Raw genomic sequence first — 19,938 nt, 5'->3', positions numbered from 1 at the left:
GATTTTGAGGGGTCCTGAGGGGGTTTTGCGGGGTTTTTGGGGCGTTTTGAGAGGATTTTGGGGGGTCCTGAGGGGATTTTGGGGGATCCTGAGGGGATTTTGGGGCGTCCTGAGGGGGTCCTGAGGGGTTTTGGGGCGTTTTGAGGGGATTTTGGAGGGTCCTGAGGGGATTTTGGGGGGTCCCGAGGGGGATTTGGGGGATCCTGGGGGAACTTGGGGGGGTCCCGAGGGGGATTTTGGGGGGTCCCGAGGGGGTTTTGGGGGTCCTGGGCGGGTTTGAGGGATTCTGAGGGGGTTTTGGGGGGTCCCTAGGGGGTTTTGGGGGGTTTTGGGGCGTTTTGAGGGGATTTTGGAGGGTCCTGAGGGGATTTTGGGGGGTCCCGAGGGGGATTTGGGGGATCCTGGGGGAACTTGGGGGGGTCCCGAGGGGGATTTTGGGGGGTCCCGAGGGGGTTTTGGGGGTCCTGGGCGGGTTTGAGGGATTCTGAGGGGGTTTTGGGGGGTCCCTAGGGGGTTTTGGGGGGATTCTGAGGGGGTCCTGAGGGGATTTTGAGGGGATTTTTGGGGATCCTGAGGGGATTATGGGGGGTCCTGAGGGGGTTTGGGGGGTCCTGAGGGGGCTTGAGGGATTCTGAGGGGTCCTGGGGGGATTTTGGGGCGTTTTGAGAGGATTTTGGGGGGTCCTGAGGGGGATTTTGGGGATTCTGAGGGGATTTTGGAGGGTCCCGAGGGGGTTTTGGGGGATTCTGAGGGGGTTTGGGGGGTCCTGAGGGAGTTTGGGGGGGATTCTGAGGGGATTTTTGGGTATCCTGAGAAGATTTTGGGGGGTCCTGAGGGAATTTTGGGGAGTCCCGAGGGGATTTTGGGGGGTCCTGGGGAGGTTTTGGGGGTCCTGCCCAGATTTGGGGGGTCCTGCCCACATTTGGGGTCGCTCCTCACCCCGAGACCCCCCCCAAACCCCCTCCCCAGGAGCCTGGACAGCCTCCAGGGCCGCCCCCGGGGGTCGCCGCCCCCTCCCCTCCCGATCGCCGGGGTCATCCTGAGCCTGCGGGACCTGATCGGATACTTCGAGCCCCCTCCCCCCGAGCTGCGCCACGAGCAGCGCCAGGGGCGCCTGAGAGCGCTGCGGGCCCGCCAGAGCCTCTTCCAGCAGGAGGTGAGACCCCCGAGACCCCTCCCCAAATTCCCGAGGGGCTCAGGGTTAAAGGAACAGCCCCGGGGGTCCCGCGGAGTTTTGGGGATCCCCCCCTGAGGAGTTTTGGGGGGGCGTTGTGGGGTGTTCTGGGGTGTTCTGGGGTTTTCTGGGGTTTTCTGTTCTTCCAGCAGGAGGTGAGACCCCCGAGACCCCTCCCCAAATTCCCGAGGGGCTCAGGGTTAAAGGCAGAGCCCCGGGGGTTCCTGAGGAGTTTTGGGGATCCCCCCCCGAGGAGTTTTGGGAACCTCCCTGAGGAGTTTTGGGGGGTGTTCTGGGGTGTTCTGGGGTGTTCTGGGGTTTTCAGTTCTTCCAGCAGGAGGTGAGACCCCCGAGACCCCTCCCCAAATTCCGGGGGCTCAGGGTTAAAGGAACAGCCCCGGGGGTCCCGAGGAATTTTGGGGATCCCCCCTGAGGAGTTTTGGGGGGGCGTTGTGGGGTGTTCTGGGGTGTTCTGGGGTTGCTGAGTTCTTCCAGCAGGAGGTGAGACCCCCCCCGAGACCCCTCCCCAAATTCCCGGGGGGCTCAGGGTTAAAGGAACAGCCCCGGGGGTCCCTGAGGAGTTTTGGGGATCCCCCCCTGAGGAGTTTTGGGGGGCGTTCTGGGGTGTTCTGGGGTGTTCTGGGGTGTTCTGGGGTTTTCTACTCTTCCAGCAGGAGGTGAGACCCCCGAGACCCCTCCCCAAATTTCGGGGGGGCTCTGGGTTAAAGGCAGAGCCCCGGGGGTCCCGAGGAATTTTGGGGATCCCCCCCTGCAGAGTTTTGGGGACTCCCCCTGTGGATTTTTGGGGGGCATTGTGGGGTGTTCTGGGGTGTTCTGGGGTGTTCTGGGGTGTTCTGCTCTTCCAGCAGGAGGTGAGACCCCCGAGACCCCTCCCCAAATTCCCGGGGGGCTCAGGGTTAAAGGCACAGCCCCGGGAGTCCTGCGGAGTTTTGGGGATCCCCCTCTGAGGAGTTTTTTGGGGGGCGTTCTGGGGTGTTCTGGGGTGTTCTGGGGTTGCTGAGTTCTTCCAGCAGGAGGTGAGACCCCCGAGACCCCTCCCCAAATTCCCGGGGGGCTCAGAGTTAAAGGCAGAGCCCCGGGGGTCCCGAGGAGTTTTGGGGATCCCCCCCCGAGGAGTTTTGGGGGAACCTTGTGGGGTGTTCTGGGGTTTTCTGTTCTTCCAGCAGGAGGTGAGACCCCCGAGACCCCTCCCCAAATTCCGGGGGGGCTTAGGGTTAAAGGCTGAGCCCCGGGGATCCCGAGGAATTTTGGGGATTCCCCCCTGAAGATTTTTTGGGGGGCGTTGTGGGGTGTTCTGGGGCGTTCTGGGGTTGCCCAGTTCTTCCAGCAGGAGGTGAGACCCCCCCCGAGACCCCTCCCCAAATTCCCGGGGGGCTCAGGGTTAAAGGAACAGCCCCGGGGGTCCCGCGGAGTTTTGGGGACCCCCCCTGAGGAGTTTTTGGGGATCCCCCTGAGGAGTTTTGGGGGGGTATTCTGGGGTGTTCTGGGGTTTTCTGTTCTTCCAGCAGGAGGTGAGACCCCCGAGACCCCTCCCCAAATTCCCGGGGGGCTCAGGGTTAAAGGAACAGCCCCGGGGGTCCCGCGGAGTTTTGGGGACCCCCCCTGAGGATTTTTGGGGGGGCATTGCCAGGTCTGGGTGTTCTGGGGTTTTCTGCTCTTCCAGCAGGAGGTGAGACCCCCGAGACCCCTCCCCAAATTCCCGAGGGGCTCAGGGTTAAAGGAACAGCCCCGGGGGTTCCGAGGAGTTTTGGGGATCCCCCCCTGAGGAGTTTTGGGGACCCCCTGAAATGTTCTGGGGGGCATTGTGGGATGTTCTGGGGGGTATTGTGGGGTGTTCTAGGGCTTTCTGCTCTTCCAGCAGGAGGTGAGACCCCCCCCGAGACCCCTCCCCAAATTCCCGGGGGGCTCAGGGTTAAAGGCAGAGCCCCAGGGGTCCCGAGGAGTTTTGGGGATCCCCCCACTAAGGAGTTTTGAGGACCCCCCTGAGGAGTTTTGGGGGGCGTTGTGGGGTGTTCTGGGGTGTTCTGCTCTTCCAGCAGGAGGTGAGACCCCCCTCCAGGGACCCCTCCCCAAATTTAGGAGGGCAAACTGGGGAGTGGGTGATGTCCCATTTCGGGGGTCCCGGTGGTCTCTGGGGACCCGGGGGGCTCTGGGGTCCCGATTTGGAGTTCTGGGGTCCCAGTTTGGGACTCTGGGGTCCCTGTTTAGGGTCTGGGGTCCCGGTTTAGGGTCTGGGGTCCCAGTTCGGGGGTCTCTGGGGGTCTCACAGCCCCTCCCCACCCTCAGGGGATGCTGACGCTGGTGCTGAGCTGCATTGCCTGCCTGAGCGCGTACAGCACCACGGCGCAGTTCGGGGGGGTCTGGGGGCTCTGGGGTCCCTGTTTAGGGTCTGGGGTCTCAATTTAGGGTCTGGGATCCCTGTTTAGGGTCTGGGGTCGCAGTTTGGGGGTCTCACAGCCCTTTTTTGGATCCCAGGGGATGCTGACGCTGGTGCTGAGCTGCATTGACCGCCTGAGCGCGTACAGCACCGCGGCACAGTTCGGGGGGTCTGGGGGCTCTGGGGTCCCAGTTTAGGGTCTGGGGTCCCAGTTTAGGGTCTGGGGTCCCGCTTTAGGGTCTGGGGTCCCGATTTGGGGGTCTCACAGCCCCTTTTTGGCCCCCAGGGGATGCTGACGCTGGTGCTGAGCTGCACTGACCGCCTGAGCGCGTACAGCACCGCGGCGCAGTTCGGGGGGTCTGGAGACTCTGGGGTCCCGGTTTAGGGTCTGGGGTCTCTGTTTAGGGTCTGGGGTCGCAGTTTGGGGGTCTCTGGGGGTCTCACAGCCCCTTTTGCACCCTCAGGGGATGCTGACGCTGGTGCTGAGCTGCATTGACCGCCTGAGCGCGTACAGCACCGCGGCGCAGTTCGGGGGGTCTGGGGGCTCTGGGGTCCCAGTTTAGGGTCTGGGGTCCCGATTTGGGGGTCTCTGGGGGTCTCACAGCCCCTTTTTGGATCCCAGGGGATGCTGACGCTGGTGCTGAGCTGCATTGACCGCCTGAGCGCGTACAGCACCGCGGCGCAGTTCGGGGGGTCTGGGGGCTCTGGGGTCCCGGTTTTAGGGTCTGGGGTCCCGATTTTAGGGTCTGGGGTCGCAGTTCGGGGGTCTCACAGCCCCTTTTGGCCCCCAGGGGATGCTGACGCTGGTGCTGAGCTGCATTGACCACCTGAGCGCGTACAGCACCGTGGCGCAGTTCGGGGGATCTGGGGACTCTGGGGTCCCTTTTTTAGGGTCTGGGGTCCCTGTTTAGGGTCTGGGGTCCCAGTTTAGGGTCTGGGGTCCCGGTTTGGGGGTCTCTGGGGGTCTCACAGCCCCTTTTTGGCCCCCAGGGGATGCTGACGCTGGTGCTGAGCTGCATTGCCCGCCTGAGCGCGTACAGCACCGCGGCGCAGTTCGAGGGCTCTGGGGGCTCTGGGGTCCCGGTTTTAGGGTCTGGGGTCCTGGTTTTAGGGTCTGGTGTCCCGGTTTGAGGCTCTGGGGTCCCTGTTTTGGGTCTGGGGTCGCAGTTTGGGGGTCTCACATCCCTTTTTGGATCCCAGGGGATGCTGACGCTGGTGCTGAGCTGCATTGCCCGCCTGAGTGCGTACAGCACCGCGGCGCAGTTCGGGGGCTCTGGGGGCTCTGGGGTCCTGGTTTTGGGTCTGGGGTCGCAGTTTTAGGTTCTGGGGTCCCAGTTTGAGGGTCTGGGGTCGCATTTTGGGGGTCTCACAGCCCCTCCCCACCCTCAGGGGATGCTGACGCTGGTGCTGAGCTGCATTGACCGCCTGAGCGCGTACAGCACTGCGGCGCAGTTCGGGGGGTCTGGGGGCTCTGGGGTCCCTGTTTTGGGTCTGGGGTCGCAGTTTGGGGGTCTCACAGCCCCTTTTTGGATCCCAGGGGATGCTGACGCTGGTGCTGAGCTGCATTGACCGCCTGAGCGCGTACAGCACCGCGGCGCAGTTCGGGGAAGCCGCGGGCGAGGAGGCCGCGGGCGCCTGGAAGGAAATCGTGAATCTGCTCTACGAACTGCTGGGTGCGCCGGGGGGTCGGGGGTCTCTGGGGGGTCTTCTGTGGGGTCAGGGGTGTTCTATAGGGTCAGGGGTGTTCTATAGGGTCAGGGGTGTTCTATGGGGTCAGGGATGTGCTATGGGGTCAGGAGTGTGTCTATAGGATCAGGGCTGTATCTATAGGGTCAGGGGTGTGTCTATAGGGTCAGGGATGTTCTATAGGGTCAGGGGTGTGTCTATAGGGTCAGGGATGTTCTATAGGGTCAGGGGTGTGTCTGTGGGGTCTCTGTAGGGTCTCGGGTGTTCTATGGGGTCAGGGGTGTTCTATAGGGTCAGGGGTGTGTCTATAGGGTCAGGAGTGTGTCTATAGGGTCAGGGGTGTATCTATGGGGTCAGGAGTGTTCTATAGGGTCAGGGGTGTTCTATAGGGTCAGAGGTGTGTCTATAGGGTCAAGGCTGTATCTGTAGGGTCAGGAATGTGCTATAGGGTCAGAGGTGTGTCTATAGGGTCAGGGCTGTATCTCTGGGGCAGATTTGGGGTCTCCGTGGGTCCCTGACCCCCACCCCGTGCCCCCCCAGCCTCGCTGATCCGAGGGAACCGAGCCAACTGCGCCCTGTTCTCCACCAACCTGGACTGGCTGGTCAGCAAGCTGGACCGGCTCGAGGCCTCCTCGGGTCAGTGCGGGGGTCCGGGGGTCCTGGGGGGGGTCCTGGGGGGGGTCCTGGGGGTCCTGGGGGGGGTCGGGGGGCTGAGAACCCCCCTGTGGGTCTGGGGTCCCTGCTCGGGGTCTGGGGTCTCTCCTATAGCTCTGACCCCCCCTGCTCTGGGTCTGGGGTCTCTCCTGTGGGTCTGGGGTCTCTCCATTGGGTCTGGGGTCCCTGTTATGGATCTAGGATCTCTCTTTTGGGTCTAGGGTCCCTGCTCTGGGTCTGGGGTCTCTCCATTGCGTCTGGGGTCCCTCTATTGGGTCTGGGGTCCCTGCTATGGGTCTGGGGTCTCTCCTATGACTCTAAGCCCCCTGCTCTGGGTCTGACCCCCCTCCTGTGGGTCTGACCCCCCTCTATTGGGTCTGGGGTCCCTCAATTGTGTCTGGGGTCCCCGCTCTGGGTCTGGGGTCCCTCAATTGGGTCTGGGGTCTCCCCACAGACATCCTGGAGGTTTTGTGGCTCTGATCCCCTCGCTATGGATCTGGGATCTCTCTTTTGGGTCTGGGGTCTCTCCTGTGGGTCTGGGGTCTCTCCTATGGCTCTGAGCCCCCTGCTTTGGGTCTGACCCCCTTCCTGTGGGTCTGACCCCCCTCAATTGGGTCTGGGGTCTCTCTATTGGGTCTGGGGTCTCCCCCCAGGCATCCTGGAGGTTCTGTGGCTCTGATCCCCTCGCTATGGATCTGGGATCTCTCCATTGGGTCTGGGGTCTCTCCATTGGGTCTGGGGTCTCTCCATCGGGTCTGGGGTCTCTCCATTGGGTCTGGGGTCTCTCCTGTGGCTCTGAGCCCCCTGCTCTGGGTCTGACCCCCTCCTGTGGGTCTGACCCCCCTCAATTTGGTCTGGGGTCTCTCTATTGGGTCTGGGGTCTCCCCCCAGGCATCCTGGAGGTTCTGTGGCTCTGATCCCCTCGCTATGGGTCTGGGATCTCTCTTTTGGGTCTGGGGTCCCTGCTATGGATCTGGGATCTCTCTTTTGGGTCTGGGTCCCTGCTCTGGGTCTGGGGTCCCTGTTATGGGTCTGGGGTCTCTCCTTTGGGTCTGGGTCCCTGCTCTGGGTCTGGGGTCCCTGTTATGGGTCTGGGGTCCATGCTCTGGGTCTGGGGTCTCTCCATTGAGTCTGGGGTCTTCCTATGGGTCTGAGCCCCCTGCTCTGGGTCTGGGGTCTGTCCTATGGCTCTGACCCCCCTACTCTGGGTCTGGGGTCTCTCCTATGGGTCTGGGGTCCCTGCTCTGGGTCTGGGGTCTCTCTATTGGGTCTGGGGTCTCTCCATTGGGTCTGGGGTCCATGCTATGGGTCTGACCCCCCTCCTGAGGGTCTGACCCCCCTCAATTGGGTCTGGGGTCCCTCAATTGGGTCTGGGGTCCCCCTCAGGCATCCTGGAGGTTCTGTGGCTCTGATCCCCTCGCTATGGGTCTGGGATCTCTCTTTTGGGTCTGGGGTCTCTCCATTGGGTCTGGGGTCCCTGCTCTGAATCTGGGGTCCCCCAATTGGGTCTGGGGTCTCTCCATTGGGTCTGGGGTCCCTCAATTGGGTCTGGGGTCTCCCGCCAGGCATCCTGGAGGTGCTGTACTGCGTGCTGATCGAGAGCCCCGAGGTGCTGAACATCATCCAGGAGAATCACATCAAATCCATCATCTCCCTGCTGGACAAGCACGGCCGCAACCACAAGGTGGGCAGGGGGCTCAGGTGTGCCAGGTGTGTGCCAGGTGTGTGCCAGGTGTGTGCCAGGTGTGTGCCAGGTGTGTGCCAGGTGTGCCCAGGTGTGCCCAGGAGAATCACATCAAATCCATCATCTCCCTGCTGGACAAGCACGGCCGCAACCACAAGGTGGGCAGGGGGCTCAGGTGTGCCAGGTGTGTGCCAGGTGTGTGCCCAGGCGTGCCCAGGTGTGCTCAGGTGTGCTCAGGTGTGCCAGGTGTGTGCCAGGTGTGTGCCCAGGTGTGTGCCAGGTGTGCCAGGTGTGCCCAGGTGTGTGCTCAGATGTGCCCAGGTGTGCCCAGGTGTGTGCCAGGTGTGTGCCAGGTGTGCCCAGGTGTGCCCAGGTGTGCCCAGGAGAATCACATCAAATCCATCATCTCCCTGCTGGACAAGCACGGCCGCAACCACAAGGTGGGCAGGGGGCTCAGGTGTGCCAGGTGTGTGCCAGGTGTGTGCCAGGTGTGCCCAGGTGTGTGCCCAGGTGTGCCCAGGAGAATCACATCAAATCCATCATCTCCCTGCTGGACAAGCACGGCCGCAACCACAAGGTGGGCAGGGGGCTCAGGTGTGCCAGGTGTGTGCCAGGTGTGTGCCCAGGTGTGTGCCAGGTGTGTGCCCAGGTGTGCCAGGTGTGTGCCAGGTGTGTGCCAGGTGTGCCCAGGTGTGCCCAGGTGTGCCCAGGTGTGTGCCAGGTGTGCCCAGGTGTGCCCAGGTGTGCCAGGTGTGCCCAGGTGTGCCCAGGTGTGCCCAGGTGTGTGCCAGGTGTGTCAGGGTGTGCTCAGGTGTGCCCAGGTGTGTGCCAGGTGTGTGCCAGGTGTGTGCCCAGGTGTGTCAGGGTGTGCCCAGGTGTGCCCAGGTGTGCCCAGGTGTGTGCCAGGTGTGTCAGGGTGTGCTCAGGTGTGCCCAGGTGTGTGCCAGGTGTGCCCAGGTGTGTGCCCAGGTGTGCCCAGGTGTGTGCCAGGTGTGTGCCCAGGTGTGTGTCAGGGTATGCTCAGGTGTGTGCCCAGGTGTGTGCCCAGGTGTGCCCAGGTGTGTGTCAGGGTGTGCCCAGGTGTGCTCAGGTGTGTGCCAGATGTGCCCAGGTGTGCCCAGGTGTGTGCCAGGTGTGTGCCAGGTGTGCCCAGGAGAATCACATCAAATCCATCATCTCCCTGCTGGACAAGCACGGCCGCAACCACAAGGTGGGCAGGGGGCTCAGGTGTGCCAGGTGTGTGCCAGGTGTGCCAGGTGTGTGCCCAGGTGCCCCCAGGTGTGCTCAGGTGTGCCCAGGTGTGTCAGGGTGTGTCAGGGTGTGCCCAGGTGTCCCCAGGTGCCCCCAGGTGTGCCCAGGTGCCCCCAGGTGTGCCCAGGTGTGCCCAGGTGCCCCCAGGTGTGCTCAGGGCCGTGTCCCCCCCAGGTGTTGGATGTCCTGTGCTCCCTGTGTGTCTGTAACGCCGTGGCCGTGCTCAGGTGTGCTCAGGGCTGTACCCAGGTGTGCCCAGGTGCCCCCAGGTGTGCTCAGGTGTGCTCAGATCCGTGTCCCCCCCAGGTGCTGGACGTTCTCTGCTCCCTGTGTGTCTGTAACGCCGTGGCTGTGCCCAGGTGTGTCAGGGTGTGTGCCCAGGTGCCCCCAGGTGTGCTCAGGTGTGCTCAGTGCCATGTCCCCCCCAGGTGCTGGACGTTCTCTGCTCCCTGTGTGTCTGCAATGCCGTGGCCGTGCTCAGGTGTGCCCAGGGCTGTACCCAGGTGTCCCCAGGTGTGCCCAGCTGTACCCAGGTGTGCCCAGGTGCCCCCAGGTGTGCTCAGGTCCGTGTCCCCCCCAGGTGCTGGATGTTCTCTGCTCCCTGTGTGTCTGTAACGCCGTGGCCGTGCTCAGGTGTGCTCAGGGCTGTACCCAGGTGCCCCCAGCTGTGCCCAGGTGTGCCCAGGTGTGTGCTCAGGTGCCCCCAGGTGTGCCCAGGTGTGCTCAGGTGTGTGTCCCCCCCAGGTTCTGGACGTTCTCTGCTCCCTGTGTGTCTGTAACGCCGTGGCCGTGCTCAGGGCCATGCCCAGGTGTGCTCAGGTGTGCCCAGGTGTGCCCAGGTGTGCTCAGGGCTGTACCCAGGTGCCCCCAGGTGTGCTCAGGTGTGTGTCCCCCCCAGATGCTGGACGTTCTCTGCTCCCTGTGTGTCTGCAATGCCGTGGCCGTGCTCAGGTGTGCCCAGGTGCCCCCAGGTGTGCCCAGGTGCCCCCAGGTGCCCCCAGGTGTGCCCAGGTGTGTCAGGGTGTGTCCCAGGTGCCCCCAGGTGTGCCCAGGTGTGCCCAGGTGTCCCCAGGTGTGCCCAGGTGTGCCCAGGTGTGCTCAGGTGTGTGTCCCCCCCAGGTGTTGGATGTCCTGTGCTCCCTGTGTGTCTGTAACGCCGTGGCCGTGCTCAGGTGTACCCAGGTGCCCCTAGGTGTGCCCAGCTGTGCCCAGGTGTCCCCAGGTGTACCCAGGTGTGCTCAGGGCTGTACCCAGGTGTGCTCAGGGCTGTGCCAGGTGTGCCCAGGTGTGCCCAGGTGTGTGTCCCCCCCCAGGTGCTGGATGTCCTGTGCTCCCTGTGTGTCTGTAACGCCGTGGCCGTGCTCAGGTGTGCCCAGGTGTGCCCAGGTGTGTCAGGGTGTGTGCTCAGGTGTGCTCAGGGCTGTACCCAGGTGTACCCAGGTGTACTCAGGTGCCCCTAGGTGTGCTCAGGTGTGTCAGGGTGTGCTCAGGTGTGTCAGGGTGTGTCCCAGGTGTGCTCAGGTGTGTGTCCCCCCCAGGTGTTGGATGTCCTGTGCTCCCTGTGTGTCTGTAACGCCGTGGCCGTGCGCTCCAACCAGAACCTGATCACCGAGAACCTCCTGCCCCGGCGGGACCTGCTGCTGCAGACCGGCATGGTCAACTACGTCACCAGGTCTGGGGGTCCTGGGGGGGCTTTGGGGGGACTTTGGGGGGACTTTGGGGGATCCTGGGGGGCTTTGGGGGGTGCTGGGGGGGGTCCTGGAGGGGCTTTGGGGGGGGGGGCTGGGGGGCTACCAGAGCCTTCCAGGGGATTTTAGGGGGGACCTGGGGGGTCCTGGGGGGATTTGAGTGGCTGTCAGAGGCTTCCAGGGGGGTCCTGGGGGGGTCCTGGGGGGATTTCATTCTCGGAGTGGGATTTGGGGTCTCAGAGTGGGATTTGGGGTCTCAGGATGAGATTTGGGTTTCTCAGGATAAGATTTCGGACTCTCAGGATGAGATTTGGGGCTCTCAGGGTAGGATTTAGGTTTTCATGGCAGGATTTGAAGTTCTCTGTGTAGGATTTAAGACTCTCAGGATGGGATTTAGGACTCTCAGGATGAGATTTGGGGTTCTCTGGGTTGGATTTCAGACTCTCAAGATGAGATTTGGGGTCTCAGGATGAGATTTGGGGTCTCAGGGTGGGATTTGGGGCGCTCAGGATGAGATTTTGGACTCTCAGGATGAGATTTGGGTTTCTCAGGATGAGATTTGGGGTCTCAGGATGAGATTTGGGTTTCTCAAGATAAGATTCAGAACTCTCAAGATGAGATTTGGGGTCTCAGGGTGGGATTTAGGTTTTCATGGTGGGATTTGAGGCTCTCTGGGTAAAATTTCGGACTCTCAGGATGGGATTTGGGATCTCAGGATGAGATTTGAGGTTTCAGGATTGGATTTAGAACTGTCAGGATGGGATTTCGGATTCTCAGGATGAGATTTGGGTTTCTCAGGATGACATTTGGGGTCTCAGGATGACATTTGGGGTCTCAGGTGGGATTTGAGTTTCTCTGGGTAGAATTTTGGACTCTCAGGATGACATTTGGGGTTCTCTGGGTACGATTTACGACTCTCAGGATGAGATTTGGGGTCTCAGGATGAGATTTGGGGTCTCAGGGTAGGATTTAGGTTTTCATGGTGGGATTTGAGGCTCTCAGGATAAGATTTCGGACTCTCAGAATGAGATTTGAGGCTCTCAGGGTACAATTTAAGGCTCTCAGGATGGGATTTAGGGTCTCAGGATGAGATTTGGGGCTCTCAGGGTAGGATTTAGGTTTTCATGGTGGGATTTGAGGCTCTCTGGGTAGAATTTTGGGCTCTCAGGATGAGATTTGAGGCTCTCTGGGTACGATTTAAGAGTCTCAGGATGGGATTTGGGGTCTCAGGATGAGATTTGGGATTCTCAGAGTAGGATTTAGGTTTTCATGGTGGGATTTGGGTTTCTCTGGGTACGATTTAAGACTCTCAGGATGGGATTTCGGACTCTCAGGATGAGATTTGGGTTCTCAGGATGAGATTTGGGGTCTCAGGATGAGATTTGGGGTCTCAGGATAAGATTTCAGACTCTCAGGATGACATTTGGGTTTCTCTGGGTACGATTTAAGACTCTCAGGATGAGATTTTGGACTCTCAGGATGAGATTTGGGGTCTCAGGATGAGATTTGGTTTTCTCTGAGTAGGATTTAGAGCTCTCAGGATCAGATTTTGGGGTCCCAGGATGGGATTTAGAACTCTCAGGATGACATTTGGGGTCTCAGGATGAGATTTGGGGTCTCAGGGTAGGATTTAGAACTGTCAGGATGGGATTTCGGATTCTCAGGATGGGATTTGGGTTTCTCAGGATGAGATTTGGGGTCTCAGGGTACAATTTAAGACTCTCAGGATAGGATTTGGGTTTCTCAGGATGAGATTTCGGACTCTCAGGATAGGATTTGGGCTCTCAGGATAAGATTCAGAACTCTGATGATCCCATCTGACCCCCAAACCTCTCTTCCCCCTTTCCCTGCCCCCATCGCAGCGTCCGCCCCAACCTGTTCGTGGGGACAGCGCCGGGCTCCACCCAGTTCCGCTGCTGGTACTTCGAGGTGGCGGTGGAGCGGGTCCAGCCCTTCGTGACCGCGGTGCCCACGCACCTCCGGGTGGGCTGGGGGGCGGCCGGAGCCTTCAGACCCGCCCCGGGCGGGGGCTCGGGCTGGGGGGGCAACGGAGCCGGCGATGACCTCAACTCCTTCGCCTTCGACGGGCTGCACCTGTGGACAGGTGAGGGGGGAGCGCCGGGGGTCAGCCCGAAATTTGGATTGGTCACAGGGGTTGGGGACACCTCTGGGGTCACCCCGAAATTGGGATTGGTCACAGGGGCTGGGGACAGCGCTGGGATTGGTCATAGGGATTGGGGATTCCCTCTGGGGTCACCCCAAAAATTGAGGGCTGCACCTGTGGACAGGTGAGAGGGGAGCGACTGGGGTCACCCCGAAATTTGGATTGGTCACAGGGGGTGGGGATCCCCTCTGGGGTCAGCCCGAAATTGGGATTGGTCACAGGGATTGGGGATCCCTGAAAACTGGGGGCTGCACCTGTGGACAGGTGAGGGGGGAGCGACTGGGGTCACCCCGAAATTGGGATTGGTCACAGGGATTGGGGACAGCACTGGGATCAGCCCCAGGGATTGGTCACAGGGGTTGGGGATCCCCTCTGGAGTCACCCCGAAAATTGGGGGCTGCACCTGTGGACAGGTGAGGGGGGAGCACCTGGGGTCAGCCCGAAATTGGGATTGGTCACAGGGATTGGGGACAGCACTGGGATCAGCCCCAGGGATTGAGCAAGCCAATGGGATCACCCCAAAAATTGGGATTGGTCACAGGGGTTGGGGATCCCCTCTGGAATTGGTCACAGGGGTAGGGGACAGCACTGGGATCAGCCCCAGGGGTTGGGGATCCCCCTGGGATCGGCTGGGGGAGACGTGGTCACCTGCTGCCTGTCCCTGTGACACCCCTGTCCCTCCTGTGACCCTCCTGTCCCCCCAGGGGGTGTCCCCAAGGCCGTGGCTCTGGCCGGAGGGGACGTGGTCAGCTGCTCCTTGTCCCTGTGACCCCCCTGTGACCCCCCTGTCCTTGCGACCCCCCTGTGACCCCTGTCCCCCCCCAGGGGGTGTCCCCAAGGCCGTGGCCTCCCCCCAACGCCGGGCTCTGGCCGGAGGGGACGTGGTCAGCTGCTACCTGACCCTGTGACCCCCCTGACCCCCCTGACCCCCCTGTGACCTCTGTGTCCCCCCAGGGGGTGTCCCCAAGGCCGTGGCCTCCCCCCAACGCCGGGCTCTGGCCGGAGGGGACGTGGTCAGCTGCTGCCTGGACCTGGGGGTCCCCAGCGCCTCCTTCCGCCTCAACGGGGCCCCCGTGCAGGGGGTCCTGGAGGGATTCAACCTCGACACCCTCTTCACCCCCGTGGCCAGCTTCTCTGCCGGGGTCCGGTAAGGGGGGGGAACCCCAAAATTGGGGGGGTGGGACTCCTAAAATGAAGCTGGGACCCCTAAAGTGGAACCAGGACCCCTAAAAAATGGAGCTGGGACCCCTTAAAGTGGGTGCTGGGACCCCTAAAATGGAATTGGGAGCCCTTAAAGGGGTCTGGGGGTCACCCCTGTGGCCAGCTTCTCTGCTGGGGTCCGGTAAGGGGGGGAACCCCAAAATTGGGGGGTGGGACCCCTAAAATGGAACTGGGACCCTTAAAGGGGTCTGGGGTCGCTCTGGATGTCCCCACTGTCCCCCCCAGGCTCCGGTTCCTGCTGGGGGTCACTCTGATGGGTCCGGGGGTCACTCTGATGGATCTATTTGGGTTTTATGGGTCTGGGGTCACTCTGATCAGTCTGTTTGGGGTTCTGTGAGTCTGGGGTCACTCTGATGGGTCTATCCGGGTTTTATGGGTCTGGGGTCACTCTGATGGGTCTGGGGTCACTCTGATGAGTCTGGGGGTCTCCCCCCTGTCCCCCCCAGGCTCCGGTTCCTGCTGGGGGAAGTTCTGTGGGGGTTCTATGAGTCTGGGGTTCACTCTAATGGGTCTATCTGGGTTTTATGAGTCTGGGGTCACTCTGATGGGTCTGGGGTCACTCTGATGGGTCCGGGGGTCACTCTGGATGTCCCCCCTGTCCCCCCCAGGCTCCGGTTCCTGCTGGGGGAGTTCTATGGGTCTGGGGTCACTCTGATGGGTCTGGGGTCACTCTGATCAGTCTGGGGTCTCCCCCCTGTCCCCCCCAGGCTCCGGTTCCTGCTGGGGGAAGTTCTGTGGGGGTTCTATGAGTCTGGGGTTCACTCTAATGAGTCTATCTGGGTTTTATGAGTCTGGGGTCACTCTGTGGGTCTGGGGGTCACTCTGGATGTCCCCCCTGTCCCCCCCAGGCTCCGGTTCCTGCTGGGGGAAGTTCTGTGGGGGTTCTATGAGTCTGGGGTTCACTCTAATGAGTCTATCTGGGTTTTATGAGTCTGGGGTCACTCTGTGGGTCTGGGGGTCACTCTGGATGTCCCCCCTGTCCCCCCCAGGCTCCGGTTCCTGCTGGGGGGTTTCTATGGGGGTTTTATGGATCTATTTGGGGTTGTGTGGGTCTGGGGTCACTCTGATGGATCTATTTGGGTTTTATGGGTCTGGGGTCCCTCTGATGTGTCCGGGGGTCTCTCCCCTGTCCCCCCCAGGCTCCGCTTCCTGCTGGGGGATGTTCTGTGGGGGTTCTATGAGTCCGGGGTCACTCTGATGGGTCTGGGGGTCACTCTGATGGGTCTGGGGTCACTCTGGATGTCCCCCCTGTCCCCCCCAGGCTCCGGTTCCTGCTGGGGGCTTCTGTGGGTCTGGGGGTCCCTCTGATGGGTCTATCTAGATTTTATGAGTCTGGGGTCACTCTGATGTGTCCGGGGGTCTCCCCCCCATCGCCCTCAGGCTTCAGTTCCTGCTGGGGGGGTTCTATGAGTCCGGGGGTCACTCTGATGCGTCTCTCTGGGTTTTATGGGTCTGGGGTCACTCTGATGGGTCTGGGGTCACTCTGATGAGTCTGGGGTCTCCCCCCCGTCCCCCCCAGGCTCCGCTTCCTGCTGGGGGGCCGCCACGGCGAGTTCCAGTTCTGATTCCTCCTGGGGGGTTCTGTGGGGGTTCTATGGATCTATTTGGATTTTATGGGTCTGGGGGTCACAGTGATGGATCTATATGGGTTCTATGGGTCTGGGGTCACTCTGATGAGTCTGGGGTCTCTCCCCTGTCCCCCCAAGGCTCCGGTTCCTGCTGGGGAGCCGCCATGGCGAGTTCCAGTTCTGATTCCTCCTTGGGGGGTTCTATGGGTCTGGGATCACTCTGATGGGTCTGGGGTCACTCTGTGGGTCTGGGGTCACTCTGATGAGTCTGGGGTCTCCCCCCTGTCCCCCCCAGGCTCCGGTTCCTGCTGGGGGGTTTCTGTGGGGGTTCTATGGATCTATTTGGGGTTCTGTGGGTCTGGGGTCACTCTGATCGATCTATCCGGGTTTTATGGGTCTGGGGGTCACTCTGGATATCCCCCCTGTCCCCCCCAGGCTCCGGTTCCTGTTGGGGGGTTTCTATGGGTCTGTTTGGGGTTCTATGAATCCGGGGGTCACTCTGATGGGTCTCTCTGGGTTCTATGGGTCTGGGGTCACTCTGATGGGTCTGGGGTCACTCTGATAAGTCTGGGGTCTCCCCCTGTCCCCCCCAGGCTCCGGTTCCTGCTGGGGGATTCTATGGGGGTTCTATGGATCTATTTGGGTTTTATGAGTCTGGGGTCACTCTGTGGGTCTGGGGTCACTCTGATGAGTCTGGGGGTCTCTCCCCCATCCCCCCCAGGCTCCGGTTCCTGCTGGGGGATTCTATGGGGGTTCTATGGATCTATCTGTGTTCTATGGGTCTGGGGTCACTCTGATGGGTCTGGGGGTCACTCTGATGGGTCTGGGGGTCACTCTGGATGTCCCCCCCAGGCTCCGGTTCCTGCTGGGGGGCCGCCACGGCGAGTTCCGTTTCGTGCCCCCGCCCGGTTACGCTCCGTGTGCCGAGGCGCTGCTGCCCCGGGAGCGGCTCCGCCTGGAGCCCCTGACCGCGTACCGGGGGGTGACGGCCCCGGCCGGAGCCCGCAGCCTGCTGGGACCCACCCGCGCCCTGCCCCACACCGCATTCACCCCCTGCCCCGTGGACACCTGCCAGGTGGGCACGGAGGGGGTTTGGGGGGGATTTGGGGTGTTTTAGGGGGATTGGAAGGGGGTTTGGGGGCATTGAAGGGGATTTTGGGGGTGTTAAGGGGGATTGAAAGAGGATTGAGATGGGGTTTCGGGGGATTGAAGGGGATTTGGGGGTGTTTAGGGGCATTGGGATGGGATTTCGGGGGATTGAAGGAGGTTTGGGGGTGTTTAGGGGACACTGGAATGGGGTTTGGGGGTTTTTAGGGGGATTGGGATGGGATTTAGGGGGATTGGGACAAGACTTAAGGGGGATAGAAGGGGTTTAGGGGGGATTAGGATGGGATTTGGGGGGATTGAAGGAGGTTTGGGGGTGTTTGAGGGGATTGAAAGGGGATTGGGACGGGATTTGGGGGTGTTTATGGGTATTGGGATGGGATTTAGGGGGTAGAAGGAGGTTTGGGGGGATTTGGGGGGATTTGAAGGGGATTTTGGAATTTTGAAGGGGATTTTGGGATTTTTGAAGGGGATTTTGGGGGATTTTGGGTTTTTTGAAGGGGTTTTTAGGGGGAATTTTGGGGTTTTGAAGGGGATGTTGGGGTTTTTGAAGGGGATTTGGGGGATTTTCGGGGTTTGAAGGGGATTTTGGGGTGATTTTTGGGTTTTTGAAGGGGATTTTGGAGTTTTGAAGGGGATTTGGGGGTTTTTGGAGGGGATTTTGGGGGATTTGGGGTTTTTTAAAGGGGATTTTGGGGGGATTTTGGGGTTTTTTAAAGGGGATTTTGGGGAATTTTGGGGTTTTTGAAGGGGATTTTGGGGGATTTTCGGGGTTTTGAAGGGGATTTTGGGGTTTTTGAAGGGGATTTTGGGTTTTTGAAGGGGATTTTGGGGGGTCCAACACCCCATTTTTCCCCCCCCAGATCGTGCTGCCCCCACACCTGGAGCGCATCCGGGAGAAGCTGGCGGAGAACATCCACGAGCTCTGGGCCCTGACCCGGATTGAGCAGGGCTGGACCTACGGGCCCGTGAGTGGGGAACCCAAAAAACCCACAGGGAACCCCAAAAACCCCACAAAAATCCCCCAAACCCACCCTGAGTTCTGGGTTCTGCTCTGAGCAGGGCTGGACCTACGGGCCTGTGAGTGGGGAACCCCAAAATCCTACAGGGAATCCCAAAAAAACCCCAAACTCCACAAAAGTCCCACAAAAATCCCACAAAAATCCCACAGGGAACCCCAAAAACCCACCCAGGAACCCCAAAAATCCTACAGGGAACCCCAAAAACCCCAAACCCCAAAAAATCCCACAAAAATCCCACAAAAATCCTGCAAAAATCCCACAGGGAACTCCAAAAATCCACCCAGGAACCCCAAAAAATCACCCAGGAACCCCAAAAACCCCAAACCCCACAAAAACTCCATAAAAATCCCACAAAAATCCACCTAGGAACCCCAAAATCCCACAGGGAACCCCAAAAAATCACCCAGGAACCCAAAAAAAACCCCAAACCCCACCAAAACCCCACAAAAATCCCACAAAAATCCACCTAGGAACCCCAAAAACCCCACCCAGGAACCCCAAAAAAACCCAGGGAACCCCAAAAAACCCCAAACCCCACAAAAACCCCACAAAAATCCCATAAAAATCCCACAAAAATCCACCTAGGAACCCCAAAAACCAACAGGGAACTCCAAAAATCCACCCAGGAACCCCAAAACCCCACAGGGAACCCCAAAAAATCACCCAGGAACCACAAAAATCCCACAGGGAACCCCAAAAATGAGTTTTTGGGATGCCCAGGGTGAGTTTTGGGGTGCCCAGGGTGATTTTTGGGGTGCTCAGGTGAGATTTTGGGGTGCCCAGGGTGATTTTTGGGGTGCCCCAGATGATTTTTGGTGTGCCCAGGGTGATTTTTGGGGTACCCAGGGTGATTTTTGAGGTCCCCATGATGATTTTTGGGGTACCCAGGATGATTTTTGGGGTGCCCCAGATGATTTTTGGGGTGCCCAGGGTGATTTTTGGGGTCCCCAGTATGATTTTTGGGGTGCCCTGGATGATTTTTGGGGTCCCCAGGTGAGTTTTTGGGGTCCCCAGGCTGATTTTTGGGGTGCCCAGGATGATTTTGGGGTCCCCAGGCTGATCTTGGGATGCCCCAGATGATTTTCGGGGTGCCCAGGTGAGTTTTTGGGGTGCCCAGGCTGAGTTTTGGGGTCCCCAGGATAATTTTTGGGGTGCCCAGGCTGAGTTTTGGGGTGCCCAGGCTGATTTTTGAGATCCCCAGGTGCGTGATTTGTGGTTTCCCCGTGCCCTGGATGAGTTTTTGGGGTGCCCAGGCTGATTTTTGGGGTGCCCTGGATGATTTTTGGGGTCCCTAGGTGAGTTTTTGGGGTCCCCAGGGTGATTTTTGGGGTACCCAGGATGTTTTTGGGGTGCCCAGGGTGATTTTTAGGGTCCCCAGGTGAGTTTTTGGGGTGCCCAAGATGATTTTTGAGGTGCCCAGGATGATTTTTGGGGTCCCAAGGTGAGTTTTTGGGGTGCCCCTGGATGATTTTTGGGGTACCCAGGATGTTTTTGGGGTGCCCAGGTGAAATTTTGAGGTGCCCAAGATGATTTTTGAGGTGCCCAGGATGATTTTTGGGGTCCCAAGGTGAGTTTTTGGGGTGCCCTGGCTGATTTTTGGGGTCCCCAGGTACGGGATTTGGGGTTTCCCCATGCCCTGAATGAGTTTTTGGGGTCCCCATGGTGATTTTTGGGGTCCCCATTATTATTTTTGGGGTCCCCAGGATGTTTTTGGGGTCCCCATGGTGATTTTTGGGGTCCCCAGGTGAATTTTTGAGGTGCCCAGGTTGATTTTTGAGGTCCTCAGGCTGATTTTTGAGGTCCCCAGGATGTTTTTGGGGTCCCCAGGATGTTTTTGGGGTCCCCATGGTGATTTTTGGGGTCCCCAGGTGCGGGATGACATCCAGCGCCTCCACCCCTGCCTGCTGAGCTTCCACAACCTCCCCGAGCCCGAGCGCGGCTACAACCTCCAGATGTCGGGGGAGACCCTCAAGTAAGGGGGGGCTGAAATTTGGGGGGTCCCCCCTTTTTGGGGTCACCCCAAAATCCCCTGGGAAAGAGGAAAGGGGTTTGGGATGGGAAATTTTGGGGCATGAACCTGAAATTGGGGTGGGTTTGGGATGTCAGAAATTTTGGGGTGTTGATTTTTGGGATTTTAGGGTGGCTGAAATTTTGCGATGCTGATTTTTGGGGTGGCTGAAATTTGGGGTGCTGATTTTGAGGTCACCCCAAAATCCCCTGGGAAAGGGGCAATGGGTTTGGGGTGGGAAATTTTGGGGTCTCAGCCCGAAATTGGGGTGGGTTTGGGGTCCCCTCTGAGCCTGGGGGGGGTTTGGGGTCCCTCA

General features: G+C 60.1%; 1 protein-coding gene across 1 annotated transcript in view; it reads left to right on the top strand.

The window, feature by feature from the left end:
- The window catches only part of LOC117011555 (ryanodine receptor 1-like), a gene marked incomplete at its 3' end in the record, with an annotated part of 126,799 nt that overhangs the window by 25,298 nt on the left and 81,563 nt on the right, over nt 1–19,938 (top strand). Inside the window, 10 exon segments of the mRNA XM_033086980.1 lie at nt 970–1,156; nt 5,110–5,245; nt 5,799–5,894; nt 7,478–7,596; nt 10,386–10,519; nt 12,398–12,639; nt 13,654–13,846; nt 16,341–16,563; nt 17,456–17,560; nt 19,483–19,586. Coding sequence (XP_032942871.1) covers nt 970–1,156; nt 5,110–5,245; nt 5,799–5,894; nt 7,478–7,596; nt 10,386–10,519; nt 12,398–12,639; nt 13,654–13,846; nt 16,341–16,563; nt 17,456–17,560; nt 19,483–19,586 — 1,539 coding nt within the window.

The sequence above is a fragment of the Catharus ustulatus genome, unplaced genomic scaffold (assembly GCF_009819885.2).
Source record: "Catharus ustulatus isolate bCatUst1 unplaced genomic scaffold, bCatUst1.pri.v2 scaffold_89_arrow_ctg1, whole genome shotgun sequence".
In the NCBI taxonomy this organism is placed as follows: domain Eukaryota; kingdom Metazoa; phylum Chordata; class Aves; order Passeriformes; family Turdidae; genus Catharus; species Catharus ustulatus.
This window is presented reverse-complemented; position numbering and strand designations above follow the sequence as displayed.